This window comes from Anabrus simplex, chromosome 1 (assembly GCF_040414725.1).
Source record: "Anabrus simplex isolate iqAnaSimp1 chromosome 1, ASM4041472v1, whole genome shotgun sequence".
Lineage (NCBI taxonomy): Eukaryota > Metazoa > Arthropoda > Insecta > Orthoptera > Tettigoniidae > Anabrus > Anabrus simplex.
The window spans coordinates 898,576,293-898,598,865 of record NC_090265.1 but is presented as its reverse complement, the minus strand read 5'-3'; the positions used below and the strand labels follow the sequence as shown (position 1 = coordinate 898,598,865).

The following is a 22,573-nucleotide window of genomic DNA, read 5'->3' as shown; positions in this document are numbered from 1 at the left end:
TGAATGCAAATGGGTATTATTTTCAAATGAGCTGAGCTCGAGAGTCCATTATAGCATACGATTCTCAGTGTAGCATGGCTCACTGTATGTCTCGCTGCAGTGAGCCGATAAGGAGCCGTGTGTATCATGTGCCTCACTGAGCCGCGCTCGTTCACGATCCTTTCGATGTGCCATGATTCACTGTCTCGCTGCAGCGGAAGCTCGGCTCCCCGTCATTGTCCAGCGAGTGCGCCACTCAGCACTGTCCGCTAGGAGTAAGCTGAATCGTGTGCCGTGAGCTCGCCGTTCCTGTGAATCGATTCACTCGGACACTTGAATGAATCGATACACTGCTTCGAATCATACATTCAGTAGCCAACACTAATTCAAAGCAGTGTGCACGAAAATGGCTTGTCATATCCAGTCCATTGTAGATGGCATCAAAGAGAATATTCAAAAAGTTGCCAACATTGTTCACATGAATCAAAATATTGTCTCCAGGTTGTGGAAAAAGTAACAAGACACTCATTCAGTAGCAGATCGACATCGCATGGGCTGTCCGCACAAAATGAGGAGTTCAAGACTGGTATGTATGCATATCTGCATGTAGATACCCTACACGTACAGCTACTACTCCACACTACAAGATTTGAGACACCAAAATAGTTACTGTAAGTACCCAAACTGTACATAACAAACTCTATACTGTATTTAAGAAGAACCCTTAGGCATCCTGCACATCAATATCACAGGGTGACTCACGTTTGATTGGCTAGAGCACACCTGTCTTGGACACAAGATCAATGGTCCAGAAGATTATTCACTGATGAAATGTTAATTGGTTTACACCCTGATGATACCTTTCTGCGCATATGAAGAGCAATTACAATGAATCATTCTCAGGATTCTCAGCTTGGAGGTTCAGCACTATTCTGGACAGGCATCATGTTCAGCCACCACTGATTTATATTTACGGAAGCATGATGGCCGCAGTGTGCGAGCATTCTCCGATCCGTAGTAGGTGGTTTTGCACAGTGGGAGATGGGTTTACTCTACAGGAATATAACACTCGTCCACATTGTGCAGCTGCTGTGCATGGATATCAGGAGGTGCATAGGATCTGCAGAATGGACTGGCCAGTGTCTTCCTTAGATAACTCCATAGAGCATGTACGGGACCTTTCTGACAAGAGCAATTTCCAACTGTCAATATCCATCGCCAAAGATTCTGGCCCTAAAAATGCTGCCATCGAGGAGTGAGACCATTTGCCTCATGAAATGCTTAATGATTTGGTACTGAGCATGCCCCGATGCATCGAAGAGTGCCTGACTGTGGAGGACCATGAAATTCTTAACGTTAAATACTGAGCATGCCCCGATGCATCGAAGAGTGCCTGACTGTGGAGGACCAACATGTTATTGACTAATGTGACAATTGAAAACTGTCTTTAATTTGTGATGTTCTAACTGAGGAAGTTCCTTAATTTGTTTCTTTTAGTCACATACCAAGAGTTTTTCTTTTCATAGTGGGTCCAAAGTTACTGAGAATGTTTACATTTTATTTACAATTCTGAGTTTCACATTAAATAATATGATATCAGTTCCACCTCAACACAACAGCATCTAGTGTTTACAGTGCACTATGTCTTCTAGTATGAGCTAGAACAAATTTCTTACTTTCATTATCCTGTCTAAGTCCAATCCTTGGCTTTGATGATATGAAAGTGACAGAGGTATGAGCAATGCTAGTAATGCCATTCCCAATGCAGCTGGTCCTTGTTATGAATGGTGTGATAATGTCGTTCATAGAGTCAGTTGGTATGGGCATTTCAGTGGGCTTGGCAGGCTGAAATGTAATAGCAACTTCTGGCTCAGTGAGGAAAGCAATGGGAAACCACCTCACTCTCATTTCCCCAATATGCCTCTTCAGTGATGCCTGGGCGGCTTAAGGTGAAGCTGTTGAGGTTCAGACCAGCCTCCGGGCTGAGCACTCAACATATTTATAATAATGTTACCGGTATGCAATTCCATGTTAACTGCCAATGGAAAAAAAAATAAAGGGTAAATTTGTAATTAACTGGAGAGTAATCAGTTTTAGTCTTTTTCTTCTAAGTCTAGTAGTATTTGATGGGATCATTGCAAAAAACAGCCCTTGTCAAAATCAGCAATTTTTCAGGAGAATGATAGGAGTATTCCATAGCCTACAATAATTAGCTTATCCAGATAATATTTTCCACGTTGTTTCTTCCAAATGTGTGGCATATACTGTATACGTATAAGTAATGCATTTAGATTTAAATATTTAGGGAAAAATAGGAAAGAATTTTTGGGTGCATATGACATAGGCAATATTTGTCTAAAATATATTACTTTGATAGATTAATGGAATTATAGTTACATACCTAGTCTATTTATAAATACAGTATTAATCATTTTAACAACCCAATAAAACTTCAATTTTGATTAGTAAATAAGTATACTGATCCTAAACAACTATTCAAAATATTCAATTTAACCACTTTCAGTTCTGAGATGCTGACCTTCAGAGCCCTGTAAATTAGAGCCATGCACACATTTCACAATAAAATATTTGTAATCTCTCCCGAATATTTCTAGCTCCTCTGTGGATGGCTGATGTAATGAACATATACATTACCTTTAAACATTGCTTATCGTCTTGGAAGTCACAGCCCTTCCCACAAGATTTAGTTTCCTTGCCTTGAACTTTCAATTTCTTTATAACACTGTAAACCTCAGTTGGGTTGCCGGTTATTCCCTAAGCCATGTCTGAGCGAGTGGATGGGCCCATATGGTTTGCCCTTGCCCAGTGATGTCATGATCTCAGCTAGTCTGTGCTAAGCTACAGTACAGCATACACAGTGATTGCTTTTTACACAAAAGTAACAGACTGGTTCAGTGAATTTCAAGGCTTCTGAATTAAGTGCTGAACAGTGTATTTTTGTGTACTGTAGATTTTTACATGCAATTTGCACCAAAATATGAAGATTCATGTGACTGAATTGCATAAAGTGAACTATAATATCATCACAAACTACAATGCTTGTCTACAGGCTGAGGGACAGCATTATCAACATTTACTGTAATATGGTAAGTTTAACTGATTCTATGTGTTTTTTTCAATCTGAGTATCCATTCATTAAAGATGAATTTTCTATAGATGTAAGGGAACGGTGCATGGGTGACTGTGCTCGTTTACCGACATGCAGCATGCAGCAAGGACGGTAACCCTTCCCGGCCTCACCTGTAGCTTCCTTTCTTTCTAGTTTCTTCCTCTTTTGTTTTGGAAATGAAGTAGTTTAAACACAAAAATTTGTCATTATTTACAAAAGAATACAACAATAATTAACAATACAAAAGTTCCATTGTATGAGATAACAGTTGCTAACAGCGCTGTCTATGTTTGACAAAAAGAGCCCATATATCTGACAACAGCAGTTAAGAGATTTAAACAACAGAGACAAGGGTTATTATTGCAAAACTGGTGATCCATTCAAGAGTCAACAAACATGTTGTGGTTTTGAAGAATTACCTAATATAGGTCCTTAACCACAAAATAGCATACTAATTTGCATTAAAAACCGACAAGAGCTATGTTTGTTACAAACCCCTAGTTTGTAGTAGCACAAATTAATTTTGTCTAATACGGAACTCTATGGGACCTATTTGGTTTTAATAAACTAAGCCACACTGAACAGTGCCTCAAGATATTTTTTCAAATACAATGCAGCTAAATATTCAATATATCAAAAATATTAACAAGGATTTCTACATAGATAAAAGAAAGAGCGAAACAAATAGTTGTTGAATCCAAAAAGAAGTCATACGAAGATTTTGGTAATAACCTGGAAAGGCTAGGTCAAGCAGCAGGGAAACCTTTCTGGACAGTAATAAAGAATCTTAGGAAGGAAGGGGAAAAGGAAATGAACAGTGTTTTGAGTAATTCAGGTGAACTCATAATAGATTCCAGGGAATCACTGGAGAGGTGGAGGGAATATTTTGAACATCTTCTCAACGTGAAAGGAAATCTTCCTGGTGGTGTTGCGAACAGCCAAGCTCATGGGGAGGAGGAAAATGATGATGGTGAAATTACGCTTGAGGAAGTGGAAAGGATGGTAAATAAACTCCATTGTCATAAAGCAGCAGGAGTAGATGAAATTAGCCCTGAAATGGTGAAGTATAGTGGGAAGGCAGGGATGAAATGGCTTCATAGATTAGTAAGATTAGCGTGGAGTGTTGGTAAGATACCTTCAGATTGGACAAAAGCAGTAATTGCACCTATCTATAAGCAAGGAAACAGGAAGGATTGCAACAACTATCGAGGTATCTCATTGATTAGTATACCAGGCCAAGTATTCACTGGCAACTTGGAAGGAAAGGTGCGATCAGTAGTTGAGAGGAAGTTGGATGAAAACCAGTGTGATTTCAGACCACAGAGGGGCTGTCAGGATCAGAAAAATGCTACGAGAGGAATAGGCAGTTGTGTTTATGTTTCATAGATCTAGAGAAAGCGTATGGCAGGGTACTGAGGGAGAAGATGTTCGCTATACTGGGGAACTATGGAATTAAAGGTAGATTATTAACATCAATCAAAGGCATTTATGTTGACAATTGGGCTTCAGTGAGAATTGATGGTAGAATGAGTTCTTGGTTCAGAGTACTTACAGGGGTTAGACAAGGCTGTAATCTTTAATCTTTGCTGTTTGTAGTTTACATGGATCATCTGCTGAAAGGTATAAAATGGCAGGGAGGGATTCAGTTAGGTAGAAATGAAGTATGCAGTCTGGCCTATGCTGACGACTTGGTCTTAATGGCAGATTGTGCCCAAAGCCTGCAATCTAATATCTTGGAACTTGCAAATAGGTGCAATGAGTATGGTATGAAAATTAGCTTTTCAAAGACTAAATTGATATCAGTAGGTAAGAAATTCAACAGAACTGAATGTCAGATTGGTGATACAAAGCTAGAACAGGTTGAAAATTTCAAGTATTTAGGGTGTGTATTCTCCCAGGATGGTAATATAGCAAGTGAGATTGAATCAAGGTGTAGTAAAGCTAATGCAGTGAGCTCGCAGTTGCGATCAATAGTATTCTGTAAGAAGCAAGTCAGCTCCCAGACGAAACTATCTTTACATCGGTCTGTTTTCAGACCAACTTTGCTTTACGGGAGCGAAAGCTGGGTTGACTCAGGATATCTTATTCATAAGTTACAAGTAACAGACATGAAAATAGCGAGAATGATTGCTGGTACAAACAGTTGGGAACAATAGCAGGAGGGTACTCAGAATGTGGAGATAAAGGCTAATTTAGGAATGAACTCGATGGATGAAGCTGTACGCATAAACCGGCTTCGACAGTGGGAACATGTGGGGCGAATGGTGGAGGATAGGTTACCTCAGAGAATAATGGACTCTGTTATGGAGGGTAAGAGAAGTAGAGGGAGACCAAGACGACGATGGTTAGATTCAGTCTCTAACGATTTAAAAATAAGAGGTATAGAACTAAACGAGTCCACAGCACTAGTTGCAAATAGAGGATTGTGGCGACGTATAGTGAATTCACAGAGGCTTGCAGACTGAACGCTGAAAGGCATAACAGTCTATAATGATAATGTATGTATATATTAACTACTAACTACATAACATGACAAAAACATTACAAGAATGTATCTATATCCTCCCATAGTGAAAAGTAAAACACATGGTACTTAAAAAATACTTACAAACAGCATTAATAATAATTAAAACAATTAATATTCAAACATGTTACATTTTTCAAGCATATTATGTGAATTATACAGTACCTGATTCATTCAGCTTTAGAGCTAACATGCTGATATATATTTTAATGCAACAATAAGTAGTTAGTACTGTACTAGCAATACAGTGAGAGAGTAGGGGGGGAAAAAAGAACAAAAACACGCAAACACACACTCACTCTGCATCGCCAAAAATCTCAGGACACCGCACAGAACATGCTCTGTGCAATGTCCGACTATGCAGGAACAATGCGTCAACATCACAGACGTACAGTATTTTCTGTCAGAATGAGTCAATGTAGAGAATTGAGAGAGTTTGAACGGGGCATGATTGTAGGGACCCACAAGTTCAGACATTCCATCAGACATTTAATAGAAGTTACAAGTGTCCAGATCCACTGTTAGCGATGTTATTGTGAAGTGGAAACATCAGGGAAGCACTGAACCCAATCATCAGTCTGGTAAGCTTAAGAAATTAACTGATAGAGACCTCCGAACTCTAAAGCGAACTGTACAAACCAGTGATAAATTTACTGCACTGAATAAACAGGAGACAAAGAATCTGCCTTGTCAATACTAAGAAAAAAGTGATGTAATATACATTAATTACTCGTGCATGTTTCAAGAACATATTGTTTTCTTTTTCAGCGAAAGTATTTCACAATTTCAATGACTTGATTAAAATAAACAGATGTTCAATAATTATCATAAAATTACTTAAAACAATTGAAATATAGCTATTACATAATGTCTATATATTTTCATATTAAAAAACTTGAAGTAATAAAATGGTCCACTGAGATAACACGGAATACATGTTCTTCTAAGACTGCAAATGCAAATCAGCTGTGGTAACCAATGTAATAGGATTGTGACTTCTTAACTCTTATTGGAAGATATTTTGTCCTGAACCCTGATGGGGATGCAGGTCATAAATTCATTACTATTTAACTTTCTTCTCTTTTTTTAACGCACAAGTTTGCAAATTTAAACAATCCTTAGAATAAACAAGAGTGTTGGTTGCATTTATGCAACAACCTGGCAACAACTATTCACCATGCTTCAGGAAGAATGGAAACAAATTCCACCAAGAGCTTATCAGGACTTCTGCAAAGATTAAACACTCTGATAGTAGCAAAATAAGGTCCTACATGCTATTAGTTGCATTGTTGGTGTCTTTAGAACAAAGAGCAAGGGGTGTCCGGAGATTTTTGGCCATATAGTATGTGTAGTGTATATACAAGGTCATCGGAAACAACGTGAAAGTGGTAAACGAGCATTAGAGGGTCGGTTGTACAGAAATATAATTTGAAAAATATACAGTGTAACCTGGATAATTTGAACGCTTTTTATTCTAATTCATCAATAATTCAAACTCTTTATGTGGTCCCTTGAATTTCCTATTAACATAATGTTAAAATATTGTCTCTAGTTCAAATTTATATTGGATAATTTGAACTCAAAAACTCAAAAATTCTAAAAAGGTTTTTATTTCTGAATAGTTTTTGTTTACTTAAATAGTCTGGTTCTTTTTTTCGAACACCACGTTGGCACCGGTCACTGAATCTCTGGCTGGCACCGAATGTCTGTGCTCAACGTTCTCAAGGTCGCTTCAACGGTTAATCACACTGCACTCACAACAGTCAGTCTTCTTGCAGACGTGTAAGGTCGGCGTCTTCTCAAGTCTTTTCAATGTACTCGTCTAGTTTTGTGTTCTACTGAGTACTGTATGGTATCATGGCTCTTTCCAAGCCCTCGTGTGTTCAGTACAAATCGTTGACTCTAGCCAAAAAAAATTACAGTTATTGAAGAAGTGGAAAAAGGAGTTAAAAAGGGCATCAGACATCGCTAAAGAATTCGGGATATCGGCCAATAGTTGTCAACGTTTCTGATGAATACAGATAAAATTTTAAACAGTGCAGGAATTAGTACAAGAAAAAGAATGTGTAGATCAGAAAATCCAGACATTAATGAATGTACTTTATATTAAAGTGATTCAAGCAAGCGAGAGGTAAAATAATTCCCATCAGTGGGCCTGTATTGCATGCGAAAACAGAAGAGTTTGCTTCAGCCTTGGGGAAAATAAGTATTCAAGGCTTGATGGTTTTAAAGACAGAAATAAAATTTGGTTCAAAAATGTTTGTGGGGAAAGTGGATCCGTAGATAGGGTCACTGCAGATTCATGGAAAAACAATTTGGTACAGATGATTCATGATAGAGATCAAAAAGACATTTTTAACATTGAGGAAACGGGTTTGTTTTTGAAATGCACTCCAGACAAGACACTGGCATTTACTGTCAAGAACTGCAGTGGAGGGAAACTCAGTAAAGAGTGGGTTACACTTTTGTTAGGTGCTAATAAAGACGGTTCGAGAAACTACCATTTTTTTATTATAGGCAAGTCACGTAATCCATCGTGTTTCAAAAATGTGAAAACTAAACCTGTGGAGTACAAATCAAATAAGAAAGCCTGGATGACAAGTGAGATTTTTGAAAAATGCCTCTTGAAATTTGATAAGAAATTTAAAAAACAACAAAGAGCAATAATCCAATTTATTGACAACTGCACTGCACACAACTCGACTCCCCTTATGGAAAACATTAAAGGTGCAACTGAAGATGATGAAGTGGAGGAATCAGAACTTCCTGAAATGCCAGTCATAACAGCTATTCAAGCTTCAAACTACGTTCAGGAATTAAGGCAATTTGCTGAGGGGCAGCAAAATGTAAGTAAAGACATTTTTAAGGCCCTTAATTCACTTGAAGACCTCACTACTGTTCAGTGTATTAAATAAAATAAAAACAATAAAAATCTCCCACTTTTTTAAACAGCTATGAAAACACTAGATGTAAATGGTATGTGCTCTTTATTTTCATGTTTTATTGTACAGTACTGTTCAATTATTGTTGTGTTCAAAGTCCTGTAATTTTACACCATATACAGTATCTCATTATTACCATCCAATTTCAATAAATTGCCTTTTTTCTTGCTGTACTCAGTTTAGACCGAGGTGGTTTTTTTCCTCATTCGAATTTTCGATAAATCAAATTTTTATTGTGGTCCCTTCAGCTTTGAATTATCCAAGTAACGCTGTAATTTTACATCTTACGCCATTATCATTTTATCAGCTGCTGAAGTTAGCAAATTATATAGCTTCACGGTCAAATTCAAATGGGTTTTGCGAGGTGATGCGACAAAATCTGCACGTGGCTTAAGACTGAGAAATCAGCATCAAATACAAAAACACTGTGGGTTTCAGCCAGTGTCATCATAGGGTACTTGCTATGGCACAATCCTGTGAGCTCGGAGCTCCATGTTCAAATCTTTCCCTCGACAAAGATTTTGTTTCTTCGATTGGTGCTGTCGAGCTGGTCTAAGTCACTTGCAGATTTAGTAATTCCATCTTGCAAAGCCCATTTGAATTTTCCCACAAAACGATCTAATTGGCTAACTTCAGCAGCTGATAAAATGACAAGGGCACGATATATTGAATTATTGTTTCAAATTATTTATCAGTACGACCAACACTCTTAAGATCATATACTTGGTTCACATTTCCAACTACCCTGTATAATATACATTTTTTTCAAGAATCCTATAGCATCTACCAATTTTAAAAATGTATTACCTCTGAACCATAATCATCAGCTAAGAGTGAATTCTGCTCAATCTGCTTAAAATCCTCCAAAGAGACTTCACGAGCATAAAAATGGAGGCTTAACTGTTGTTTAGAATTCCAATGGGATACAATATAATGCTCTTCTTGAACTGGAACTTTCTCGATATCTAAATTTATTTCCTCTACTAGCTCACGGTTTAAACCATGAACTAGATCCTCTCCTTCATCTATCAATCCTCCAGGAAAACCAATATAGCCATCAAACCGCATCTGCATCTAGAAAGGAAAGATATCACCAATCATAAACAAAATATACATTTCATAACTGATGGTAATACCTTTTATTGATTTTCTGATCCTCTAAGCTGAAGCTCATATTGGGATAGTACAATAATACTCATTCTACCCGGTTCGCTGGAAGGAATTCACAATGATGATGATAACAATAATACAATTCAATAAGGCTTACAGTAAATATTGTCACATGTCAGCCCCGTGGTAGCCCCTTTCGGAACTTCCAGGAAGGGGCTAGTGAGTCAGATGACCAGGGATCTCCCAGCTGGCCTCTCCGTGTATTGTTCTCATTGGCTGGTTTACCTGTGAGTTTCTGGGAAATGCAATGAGAATGTTCCTTCTCTAGCCACGTCACGAATATTCTGGTACACATCATCCGAGCTATAAAAAGGGAGGCTAGCCACGGACAGTCAGTCAGTGTTGGTGCTGTACTTGTGGTCAGTGTGGGACTCGGTGCTGGAGTCAGTGTGAGACTCAGTGTGTTGGAGATCGGTGGCTGGGCTGAGGGCTGTCAGTAGTGTCCCATCGAGGCCTGAATGAGGAGTTGTGGTGGTTGTGTCAGAGTGTCAAGCGAGTAGCTGGACTGCAGACGACATACAGGACAGAAGACTGTATACTGTATACAGTGGATTGAGGACCGCCATGAGTCAGCAATTGAAGCAGTTATTGTGAGTGTGAGGGTAATAGGACCTGTGTTAATATTCGCTGTTTTGAGTATCACCCTGCTTTTGAATACCATTGAGCTGCTGCTGTTTAGTTGTTCACTGCATGTGACTGTGTGAATTACTGGACTATCTCTGGAGTCAAACCAAGGAATAGTTATCATGTGTTGCATAGGCAGTAGCACGTGTTCAAACCCAGCGGTCTGCAAACAGCTGCTGTATGGGGTGACTGGACTTGGAGAAGTGAAAGTAAGGATCACAGCCTTCCCCAGGTAATACTGACGGGCCGGACTGCCTGCTGTGTAAAAAGAAGAGACACTCGTAAATAGACAGCAATTAGTGAGTGTGGTCATTCATGGCTGAATAGAATTCTGTGTGTGCATTTATTGGGTCAACCTGAAATAAATTAGAGTAATAAAATAGACACTGTTTTATTCGTAACAATATTATGGTAAGAGGATTACAATCTTAATTGATGACTTGCATGATGAGAGGGCATGACACCTAAGTAGTATTGTCACTGCCTTCTCACCAAGGTGGCCGTGATTCAAATGCCGGCCAATACATGTGGTTACATCTCTGTGGTTTGAATATCACATAAAACTGGAGGTTCTGTGGTTATCCTCAAGATATCATCATTGAAAAGTACAACTTTCAACATCAAATTACTGTTGTCAGCTCCTAAGTACAGAGCATTGTTTATATGCTAATGTCGCCCACAATAAAAGATACACTTGTTGGGCTCCATTTCAAGAATTCTGTCATGTTCAGGATGGATGCTTTTTCTATAAATTGAACTTTTTGTCCAAAAATGCACACAGCCCAAATAGAGCAAAGTAGGCTTGACTGCAACAACTCTTAGCACTGTTAGTATGCAGAAGCAATATCAAATGAATACCTAATAGATGTCTAATAGGGTTTATATGGTATTAATTTTATGCATCCTATTTCATCATTGCACTAACACACAGAAATATCACCAATGTTGGAATGGGAAAGGACTAGGACTGGGTAGATAGCAGCAGTGTGTTTAGTCAATATACAGCTCTGTCATTTGTCTACTGTGAAAATAAGAAATCAGAGAAAACCATCTGTGGGGCCACAAGCAGTAAGTTCATATCCACCATCTCTTGAAGGCAAGCTAACAACTACATAACCCTCACTGCATAACCATCTTGCTTGGTTATGATTCCATTATTTATTGCCAAAGGGTTTTACATGGTCTTAACTAATGTGTCATCTATCCTAAAGAATAAGATATAGAGGTTACTGTCCTGTCTTTTCTAGGTTAGGGTAAGATAGTACTGAAACATACATTAAAGGTAAGAGTTCACACCAGCTTTGCACAGGCTCCAACTATTCTCATATGTTGCCATATCTTGGCAATTATCAGTATTATAATTTTAATTACCTATTTGCTATTTTGGTTCGTGGTCTGGGTTACTGTAGTCACGTCCCAGTTCATAAACCATGGGCAACACTTCAATGGCCTAATAAGAGATCCTGAGAGTCGGGATACCAGTTGCTATAGAAGAGGAGTGCGTATCTCAGACATACTCTGAGTCATGGCCCTCTTTGCGCTCAGGCGGCTAGGACAGTACAATTCTTTGGGACTCCCCAAACCATTAGAGGAGACATTCTCACTTGGACTATGTTTAAAAAGGGTACCATTCAACTACACAGAAATTACCGAGATCAAAATATTTGAACCGTGGACTGTGTGCGCCATTCTGTATCACATTACACGTTTGGACTGCACAACGTACTTTGCCAAGTTTCTCGGACATTATGTTCATTTTATCATTTTGTAGGTTATAAAAATTAATTAAAATAATTTAATGATGTAGTGTTTATTATAAAGAAACAAAATTATATAAAATGTATGCATGGAAAATATTTTAGAGAACACACAGACAGGAGTCAAGAAATTCAAACACGGAACTGCACTACATACAAATATGGAACAAAATAGTAAATAACTGTTCACAAGGAAATGAAGCAAATTTGGTTTTTGCCTTCAGCTTCTTGACTGCACTGTTCACAAGTAACTTGATGTTGACTGTGATTGCTCAATACATCTCCTTTGATCCCTGAAGCAAAAAAAAACACATAACTATTTTCCATATACATATAATGCTTTATACCTGCAGCAAATACATATATAATGTATCCATTCTATTAGTTACTAAAACTTTATCGAAGAAACATTGTTACAGAGGAAATAATGTATGATACTGCTTGGAACTGCAAACATAAGCCCAAATATATACTTACATTTCTGTGCACATTGTGGTGTTAGGACTGCTCTCAACAAGCTGAAAGGTGGACACTGTCTTCACGACTGTTCCCACGCTGAACCACAGAAACGCACAACACACCAATAATGCTATCTGATGCTTAAAAGAGTAAGCAAAGATTAGCAATGCACCTAATCAAGCTGGGCACACTTTAACAAATAATACAACTAAAAAATTGAAAAATGCAGTCCAAACACTGCCTACGCTCACAGTCCAGGGTTGATTAAGCAAGCCTCAGCCTTATGGGAGTGATGGATTCCCACTTATATCTGACAGGCCAGGGACTCCGTGAAAGCAACTTGGCGAAAGAAATGGAATTTGGTGGGGTTCTATCAATGTTAATGGAGCTTATGAAGAAGAAAGTAAAAATGATTGAGTCAGCAAAGATGTGTCTGGATGTGTTAGGAGTTAATGATATATGGGTAAGGGGAAGTACTGAGGAAGGAATAGGATTTATACTCTTAAAACAGATGTTAAAAAGAGAAGGGCAGTGTGTGGGGTAGAACTGTTCATCAGGAACACCATGATGCACAACATTCAAAATACAGCATAGTCGAGCAGCTCATTTCCTTACTTCCAAGTCTTCCTAGCCCAAAGTTCACAACATTTTCAAACACTATTTTAAATAGTTTTTAATGAGTTTGTACTAGTCAGTACAGGAATAAACAGCACCTATTATGGTCAAATTTATCAACACTACTCCTTTATTGGAAATTACCCATAACAAATCGCGCTACTTTCCGTTGGATCTTCTCCAATTCTCCAATTAAGTAATCCTGGTGTGGGCCCCATACACTAGAACCATACTCTAACTGGGATCTTACCAGAGACTTAATACACCCTCTCCTTTAAACCTTACAACAACACTAAATACCCCCATAAGCACATAAAGATATCTGTAACCCTTATTTACAACTCTGTTGATCTGATTACTCCAATGAAGATCTTTCCTTACATTAACACCTAAGTACTTACAGTGATCCCCATGAGGTACTTTCACCCCATCAACACAGTAATTAAAACTGAGAGGACTTTACTTCTTGTTGAAACTAACAACCTGGCTTTCCATACCATTGTCTGCTGTCCATCTCACAACATTGTCGAGGTCGTTTTTGTACAATCGCTCACAATCCTGTAACTAACTTACTACTTCATATAGTATAACATCATCTACAAGGAACCCTTATCTGCAATTGCAGTTCTTTACTCATATCATTTATATATATAAATCCAATAATACTACCCCACGAGTCACCCCTTGTAATCGTTGGAAGATTAGATAAGGCTTCACCTACTCAAATCCTCTGAGTTATATTTTCTCAAAATGTAGCCACTCATTCAACCATGCTTTTGTCTAGTGCAATAGCCGTCATTTTCATCAGCAGTCTCCCATAATCTACACTATCAAAAGCATTGGGTAGGTCAATAGCAATACAGACCATTTGACCTCCAGAATCTAAAATATCTGCTATATCTTGCTGGAATCCTACAAGATGAGCCTCAGTGGAATAACCTTTACTAAACCCGAACTGCCTTCCATCAAACCAGTTGATAATTTTGCAAATGTGTCTAATATAATAAAAAAGAATGGTTCCCCAATGCTTACAAACAAAACATGTCAAGCTGACAGGTATGGAACTACTGCTTTATGTTTAATCACCCTTCCCCTAGTACACTGGAGAAATTATTGCAACTCTCTATTCATTTGGTATAGATCCTTGTAATGAAAAGTAATCAAATATATATTTCAGATAAGGCACTATATCTCAACACATTGTCTTTAGTAAACCCCCAGAAATCTTATCAAGCCCAGTTGTCTTTCTAGCTTTCAACATTTGTATCTTTCTGTAAATATAATTATTAAGCCTCAAAGTGGCAGTCATTTATCCTGTAGTGGCAGGGATATTTTTCTGGCGTTGCAGACTTTTAGTATAAATTGTGCCAAAAATTGTTGGCATGTTTTACATACACAAAACAGTACACCCTTTTATACACAAGGAATAGGGAATAAGAAGAGAATACTAAAGCAGTTATTTATCATCGAAAAAAGTAGTACCAAAAAAATATTGAATTTGTTTATATTATTTACTTTTTGCAAAATGTTTGCTAGATATTAATATGTTTATATGTAGGAAAATTTAAAAAAATGAGATATACAAAAAGCCAGTTCATAATACATAATTACATATAGGTATACAGTAAACTTAGTAGTTTATAGTATTGTTCTGAGCTGGAAACGATATACAATTGTGCGCTACAACTTGTACATTTCATTCAATCACATGGGTCGGTCTTTCATTTTACTCCACAGTTGTCAGGCCTCCAGAGGTGCACCAGTTTATAACACCCCTAGTGAATTCCACCATTACATCCTGGACACCAGTATGTAGACTTCTACTTCTTTTCTTCCAAGCACACAACACATAGGTGACTGTTATCCTGTGGCAATTTTCTGAGGGCATGAGGGGGGTCTCCTGCATGACCTTTTGGCCCCACAACTGGAAGTGGGAATATTTCATTTAGCAATCCTCTAACTACTCTGACCATGAAGTATCGTCTTGGTAAAGGCTTATCAGTGTTCTTCATGTACAGGATTTATACATCACATAATGCAGTATCTACAAGATTTGAACAAATTTGCTTCCAGTATCTTCTGGTCAGTCTAGAATACGTGGCATGGTAAATGTGCTTATCTTTATTATCTACACCTCTCATAAAGATATTGTACTTGTGAATCGGTAGTGGTTTCGAACCTTCATTTCCCTTTCGGCTACTTACAACACTGAGCTCAGTGTGACATCCAGTTGTGTGACAATAAACTGGTTTCCATGTTTTCTACTCAAAACAGGAAATATTTCAATACTGCTGACATGAGTGCATATCAACACTTCAGGTTGATATCAGAAGGAAAACTGGCAACTAAATGTAGCTGAAACATATGCGGTGCTGGCCACTGAGTATGTATCAGCTAGCACAAGACTTATGATGTTATGATGATGCTACAGTATATTACATGTTACAAATCTCATTCTGTATTAACGGTTATCACTTTACAAATAAAAAAGTCTTATATTATCCTCCTTTTCAATACAAAAAACCATCTATATTAGATGGGATAATACCTATACATGTTTCAGCTTATCTAAAGGCCACCCTCAGTAGAAGCTCAAATATTACATTTATGAAATAAATGAAAATACTAATAAAATATGTGGAATTAAAAGACAATGATCATGATTAACATATTAAAAACATAATAAACACATGTTGAGATAGAAAAAATCCTCTCGCCTAAAAACTCATTTGGTTGACATGTATGTATGTATGTATGTATGTATGTATGTATGTTTAGTCATCAGCCCGAAGGCTGGTTGGATCCTCAACAGTTCCGCCATGAGCTGTCATAGATGGCCTAGGCATCACTGAAGAGGCGTACTAGGGAAATGAGAAGTGAGGTAGTTTCCCGTTGCTTTCCTCACCGAGCCTGAAGTTGCTATTACATATCAGTCTGCCAACCCCACCGAAATGCATGCACCAACCGACCCTATGAGCAACAGTTTCGCACCATTCATAGCAGGGACTGGAACTTGCTAATCCTTTTAAAAGTGGAAATTTGTGTTGCTCAGTGTAGTGAGACCATCAATAAGGGGATAATGAGTGTGCATCATCTTCAATGGGGAAAAAAGGAATGAATGGATGAAACAAAAAACCAAAAATATTGCGTGAAAAGAAAAGACTCAATCAACTTACTCATTAGAAGGTTGTCGTCTTGAGTGGTCATTTAATCTTCTTATATTATTATTATATTATATTATATTTGCCTTTATTTGTAGTGGCGAAGTTAGGACTCATGGTCCTCTCTTACACTTAACCACACTTCATTAACATTGTACATCTGAGAGCAATATTCATAATCTTATCTTAAAACTACCATTACAAACTAGAAACAAAATATGAAACAAAATAACATAAACTCTATAAATATTCTTAGTCATGTCTTAAACTATCATTACAGATTAAAAGTTGATTGACACTAAATACCCTAAGCACAGTAAACGTACATTCATACACACATTCACTCTACCAGATTCATTCAGCCTGGCGGCACACATCGAGGAGATGCTCACGGCAAGACAACTTGAAGGAATTTAAGGATTGTATGGCTCTAATGTTGTGAGGGAGAGAATTCCATATTCTAGCTCCATTTACAACAAAGGAACGGCTGAATGCTGCTGACCTGCTGAGAGGGATAGCAAGTGTACTGCCAGAGCGTGTGTTATGCTGGTGGAAAGAGGATAGGAAATTGAGTTGTGAAGATAAGTAGTATGGGATATTCTCTTTTATTACTCGAAAGATTAATACTGCCACGTGGAGGTTTCTATATTGTTCAAATTTTAGAAGGGAAAGTTGTCGATAATAAGGGGTAACATGAACATCATAGCGTAAGGAAAAAATAAATCTAATACACAAGTTCATAGCACGTTGTAATCGGTTTAGTTGTTCTCTCGTGGCATCAATTAGTACTACGTCACAGTAGGAAAATATAGGGATGATAAGAGTATTTATAAGCCTAATTCTCATGTTTTAGTGGCAGCATATTTTGATGATATTTTAATGCTATTTTTATACTTTCTCTCAAAGCATTGATACTTTGTCTATATATGAATTTTTCATCTAAACAGTGTTTGTGGCTGAAGAAACATGTACCACTTTTAACCAATAAGTTGCCATAAGCAATAAATGTATCAACAAGGTGGGAAAAAAAAAAAAAAAAAAAAAAACTTAGTTGTGAATCTGGTAGACCTTGTCGGTCTCATGTCTCTATTAACACCAAATGTGTGTGTAGCTGGCAGTGGGCCAGAGCTGATATGGTTTGGTGGGGAAGCTGAAGGGGGAAGGAGGAGGGGTAAGGTACGGGAAGGGGATGTTGAGGGAAAGGCGGGTCTAGTTCTGGAATGTCGACGGTTAAACTCATTTTTATTAACAAACTGTTGACAGATGAGCGAGACAAAGGTTTCCAGCAAAACATTTTTCTTATCATTGATTTCATTTGATGATGATGATGATGATGATGATGATGATGATGATGATGCTTGTTGTTTAAAGGGCCCTAACATCTAGGTCATTGGCCACTAATGGTACGAAATGTAATGGCAATTTAAAAGTCCAAAATCATCCACTGACCAGAATTCAAAACATGAGGACGAAGAATGATGGATGGATATGAATTTAAAACACTCAGTGGATCCGACCTGCAATGCTCCACATTCCCAGAAACTAACGTTAAACAATAGTATTACAGACCAAGGGACTGCTTCTAAAGCACAATACTGAATCGATGATGCTTGTACTGTAGTCTAAAGGGGTCCAAAATGCAAGTCATCTGCCCCTCATAATGGTACTTATCACTAGGAAAGCAGAACCATGGTATTTGACATGTTGCGATACTAATCAAAAGTAGTGTAGACTCGCGGTATTCTACACATTATGGTAACTACAGTACTCACAGGTAATGTTAACACAGACCTATGGTGTTCCCATATTGGGGCAACATTTACAGGCAACGCAAACCTATGGTGTTCATCATATACTGTAAGTGTACTAACCACAGGGACTCGTAGTATCCTGTGGTGTTCCTCACATAGTGGGTACTAATCACAGGTACTGTAAAAGCCGCAAGCACACACTGTCGCTACTAATCACAAACCTATTATGTACCTAACATAGTGGTACTAAGTGCAAGTAAAAGTGATCCACGGTGTTCCCTGCGTGATGTTACTAATTACAAGTAGTCTCATGGTTCTAATTCAATCATCCCTTGGATGCCCCTTTTAGTCTCCTCTTATGACAGGCAGGGGATAGCATTGGTGTATTCTTTGTCTGCGTCCCCCACCCACAGGGGGTTGATTTCAATTAAGTTGTGTGAGGAATTGTATTGTTCAATATCAATATTCTCAATTATATTAAGTTCGGGACCTTTCTGTTCATAATGTAAAATCTTTAAATCCTGGTCAATTGTTGTCTATTTATGATTTAGTTCCTTCCAATGTTCACTCATGGCTGAGTAGCAGGTATACTTCAAGGTGTTAAGATGTTCGGTGTATCTTATATTGAAACTACGGCTTGTCTGTCCTAGATGTACGTTGAAAAACAAGACCGGCACTTTAATTTGTATACTCCAGAGTTCATAAATTTGCTGTTATCATTGACGGTGTGGGAATTAAAAACTATTTTAGCATTGGTGTGAGTGGTTTTGAAAGCTGTTTTCAACTTGTGCTTTTTAAAAATATTAGAAATTGGATATATGTTGTTATTATTGAAGGTAAATGTGGTAAACTTCTCTTTAGGGGGAGGTTCTTTTTCCAAGGCGGTCTTGGGTTTACCCCTAAATTTATTAAGAATTTTGTTGACAAAGGCTTTATTGAAACCATTACTTTCAGCTATTTTATAAATGGTGTTGATTTCTGTTTTTTTAAAATTTTTATGAGATAAAGGAACAGTAAGTGCTCTGAAAATCATGCTGTTAAAAGCTGCCTTCTTCTGCATCCCAGGGTGTGGAGAAGTCTGGTGAATTGAGTTAAATGTGTGAGTGGGTTTCCTCTAAATATCATAGGAAAGGGTTTTATTATCATTGGGATTAATAGTTAAAGAGAGTTATTGTTTTCAAACTCTATCGTGAACTTTATATGAGGGTAAAAAGTATTAAGTAATTCAAGTACTGTATTGCTATCTATAGTATGAGAATCTAGAATAATGAAATTGTCATCGAAGTAGCGTGTCCAGTGTTTGATACCATTAATTTTTCCTATGATATGAACATGTTCAAGAAAATCGATGTAAATGTCAGCAAGGATTCCCGAGGCCAGTGACCCCATGGGAAGACTCTTCTGTTGGTATACAGTATTATTAAAAGTGAAGAAATTATTATTTAACATGAATCTGAGGATCTCAAGAAACTAGTCTATCTCACCTACACTCAATTTACTAAATTTGGAAAGATCAGTTTTTACTAATAATGGTTTTCTTAATAGGTACATTCGTGTACATATTAACAATATCAAAAGAGTGAAGGGTGTAATGTTTTGGTAAAGTAAGATCTTTAATTCTATTACAAAGTTCAAAGAAATTTTTAAGTGACATATTAGCCTGGAAAAAATAATGTATTTTGAGAAAGCCGTGAATGTACTGAGATAGTTTGTACATCGGACTATTTGTGAAATTAATAACGGACCTAATGAGGACTTCGGCCTTGTGAATCTTCGGTAATACTTTCGCCATAGGTAATTTGGGGTTCATGAATAATAATTTGCGTTTCTCAAGGTCATTAAACAAAAATAAGAGGTTTTTAATTAAAGATTTCAGTTTTCTTCGAATTCTGTTCATGGGATCTTTTTTTGACTACTTAAAATTATTGTGAGTAAAAAAGGAGTGTGTTTTGTTTACGTAGCCCCTTTTTTCCATTACTACAGTTGCGTTGCCTTTATCTGCCTTGGTTAATATTAAATCATTATCTTTAATTTTCCATTTGCCTTTATCTGCCTTAGTTAATATTAAATCATTATCTTTAATTTTCCTCTTGAGATTGCGTATAATGGTGACCTGTTTCTTAGTAGGTTTGCTAATATATTTCTGATTGAAAGAAGAAAGTAACTTCTATTTTACTTCATATCTAACCTCATCTTGAAAGTCTGTAGGCAACCTATTAACAGTTAATTCAAACTCAGCCAATGTAGAGATTAAATTGTTGTGATTGGAGGAAGTGCTCCAGTTAACAGTAATGAAATGTCAGACTACACATTTAAAATTAATACTAAAATGACACATTAAAACTGTTGTGACTGCTCTTGGATTATGCCAATGTTTTTATACTTGGTTATTGAACTTTTCTTTACCATTTTAGATTAAGATTTTACTTAAGATGTACCAATAGGTAATTTTTTATTGGTGGTTATATGCATGCATGTACTGTATTTCTAATTTGATCATAGCTGAAGATGACCTAATGTAGCAAGGTTGAAACTAGTACCAAATACAACCGGTGACAATAAAGTTCGGTAAATGAAGTCAGAACGGTTGATCCGGCAACACTGGCGACACACAACGCTGCATCTGCGTAGCAACAGGTTTTGACCACCTGCTACCAACGTTGCACAGTGCGTGTTTAGCGCGTTGGTTCTGAACTGGGAACAGGAACATGAACGATCAAAAGATCAATGTACAATATTATTTAAAGTTTGGCAAGACACTGAAAGAAACGCATGCGATGCTGATTCGTGTTTGTGAAGATCAAGCACTGTCCTTGAAGTGTGTGTACAAGTGGTTCACCCGTTTTCGAGGAGGCCGGGAAGGTGTTTCTTACAACCCCCGTAGCGGAAGATCAGCGACCGCAGTCAGTGACGAAAACATTGAGAAGGTGAGGACATTAATCATGAACAATCGGTGATTAACTGTGCGCATGATAGTGAATGAACTGCAGATTAACCGTGATTCCGTGCGACAAATTGCTACACAGAAGTTAGGGCAGAGGAAAATGTGTTCTTGTCTTCTGCCCCACCACTTGACTGACAATCAGAAGCAGGCACGTTTAGAGGCTTCACAGGATTTTGTCGAAACGATGGATGCAACACCAAATTTCTTGAAATGTATTGTCACTGAGGATGAAACCAGGTGTCTCAGGTACGACCCTGAAATGAAACGGCAAAGCATGGAATGGCGTTCTCCAGGATCCCCTCATCGGAAACAGGTCAGAGCCGAAAAGTCTTGCATCAAAACGATGCTAATCACCTTTTTCGATAGTCAAGGCATTATCCACAAGGAATTTCTACCTGAGGGTACGACGTTGAATGCTGCACGGTACAGTGAAATTCTGACCCGTTTCGTGAAACGTCTACGCAGGGTACGATCCAAGTATGCATAGCAAGGTTCATGGTTTTTTGTCCATGACAACGCTCGCCTACACACAGCCAATATCGTCAAACAGTTCATGACAAAAAAGGGGGTGGTGCAACTTGAACATCCCCCATACTTGCCAGATCTCAATCCTCCAGACTACTACCTATTCGCACGACTCAAACTCGCTTTGAAAGGAAAGAGATTTGACGATATTCCTGACATCTAATGAAATGTAATGAGGCTTTTGAACACCATCCCAAAGGAAGTCCTTTTTTCTTTTTCTTTTTTTTCTTTACATCGCACCGACACAGATAAGTCTTATGGCGATGATGAGATAGCAAAGGCCTAGGAATTGGTAGGAAGTGGCCGTGGCCTTAATTAAGGTACAGCCCCGGCATTTGCCTGGTGTGAAAATGGGAAACCACGGAAAACCATCTGCAGGGCTGCCGACAGTGGGGCTCGAACTCACTATCTCCTGATTACTGGATACTGGCCGCACTTAAGCGACTGCAGCTATCGAGCTCGGTAAAGGAAGTCTTCTTGCAAAGTTTCCAGGACATGTATCGCCAATCTCAGCAGGGTATAGTTATGGGAGGGGACTATTTCGAAGGACAGTAAGGTCACTAGCGTGCATTGTTCATTTATGTTGATAGTACAGGACTATTCACCAAACTTTATTGTCAGAGGTTGTATGTAAGTATAACATTAATCTAATGGTATTGAATAGGTGGACTTTTCTCTACCATTTGATAGTGACTTGTAATTAGCACATTTCGATAAATAATAATTTGATTGTGAAAACAAAATAAAGAGCATGTCAAAACGTCTGATATCAGGCACTGCCACTGGGCAAACAGATAAAACGCCTGATATCAGGTGTTTGCCAGTTGGAGGGTTAACATCATAGGAAAAATTCAGAATTTTGCCTGTATTAGTAACCTCCTCTACCTAGACATTATCCCTTTATTCATCTATCTCAACATACTGCTGCTGACTGTAAGTCCTCATATATACATTCTCCTTGTTCATTATGATCCCTGGAATGTCCTTTCTGG

General features: G+C 37.9%; 1 protein-coding gene across 1 annotated transcript in view; it reads right to left on the bottom strand.

Annotated features, from left to right (window-relative positions):
- The window catches only part of LOC136857728 (U8 snoRNA-decapping enzyme), a 41,920-nt gene that overhangs the window by 2,961 nt on the left and 16,386 nt on the right, over nucleotides 1–22,573 (bottom strand). The window contains exon 2 of the mRNA XM_067136606.2: nucleotides 9,383–9,649. Within this exon, the coding sequence (XP_066992707.1) occupies nucleotides 9,383–9,649 (267 nt within the window). The remainder of the gene's footprint in view (nucleotides 1–9,382; nucleotides 9,650–22,573) is intronic.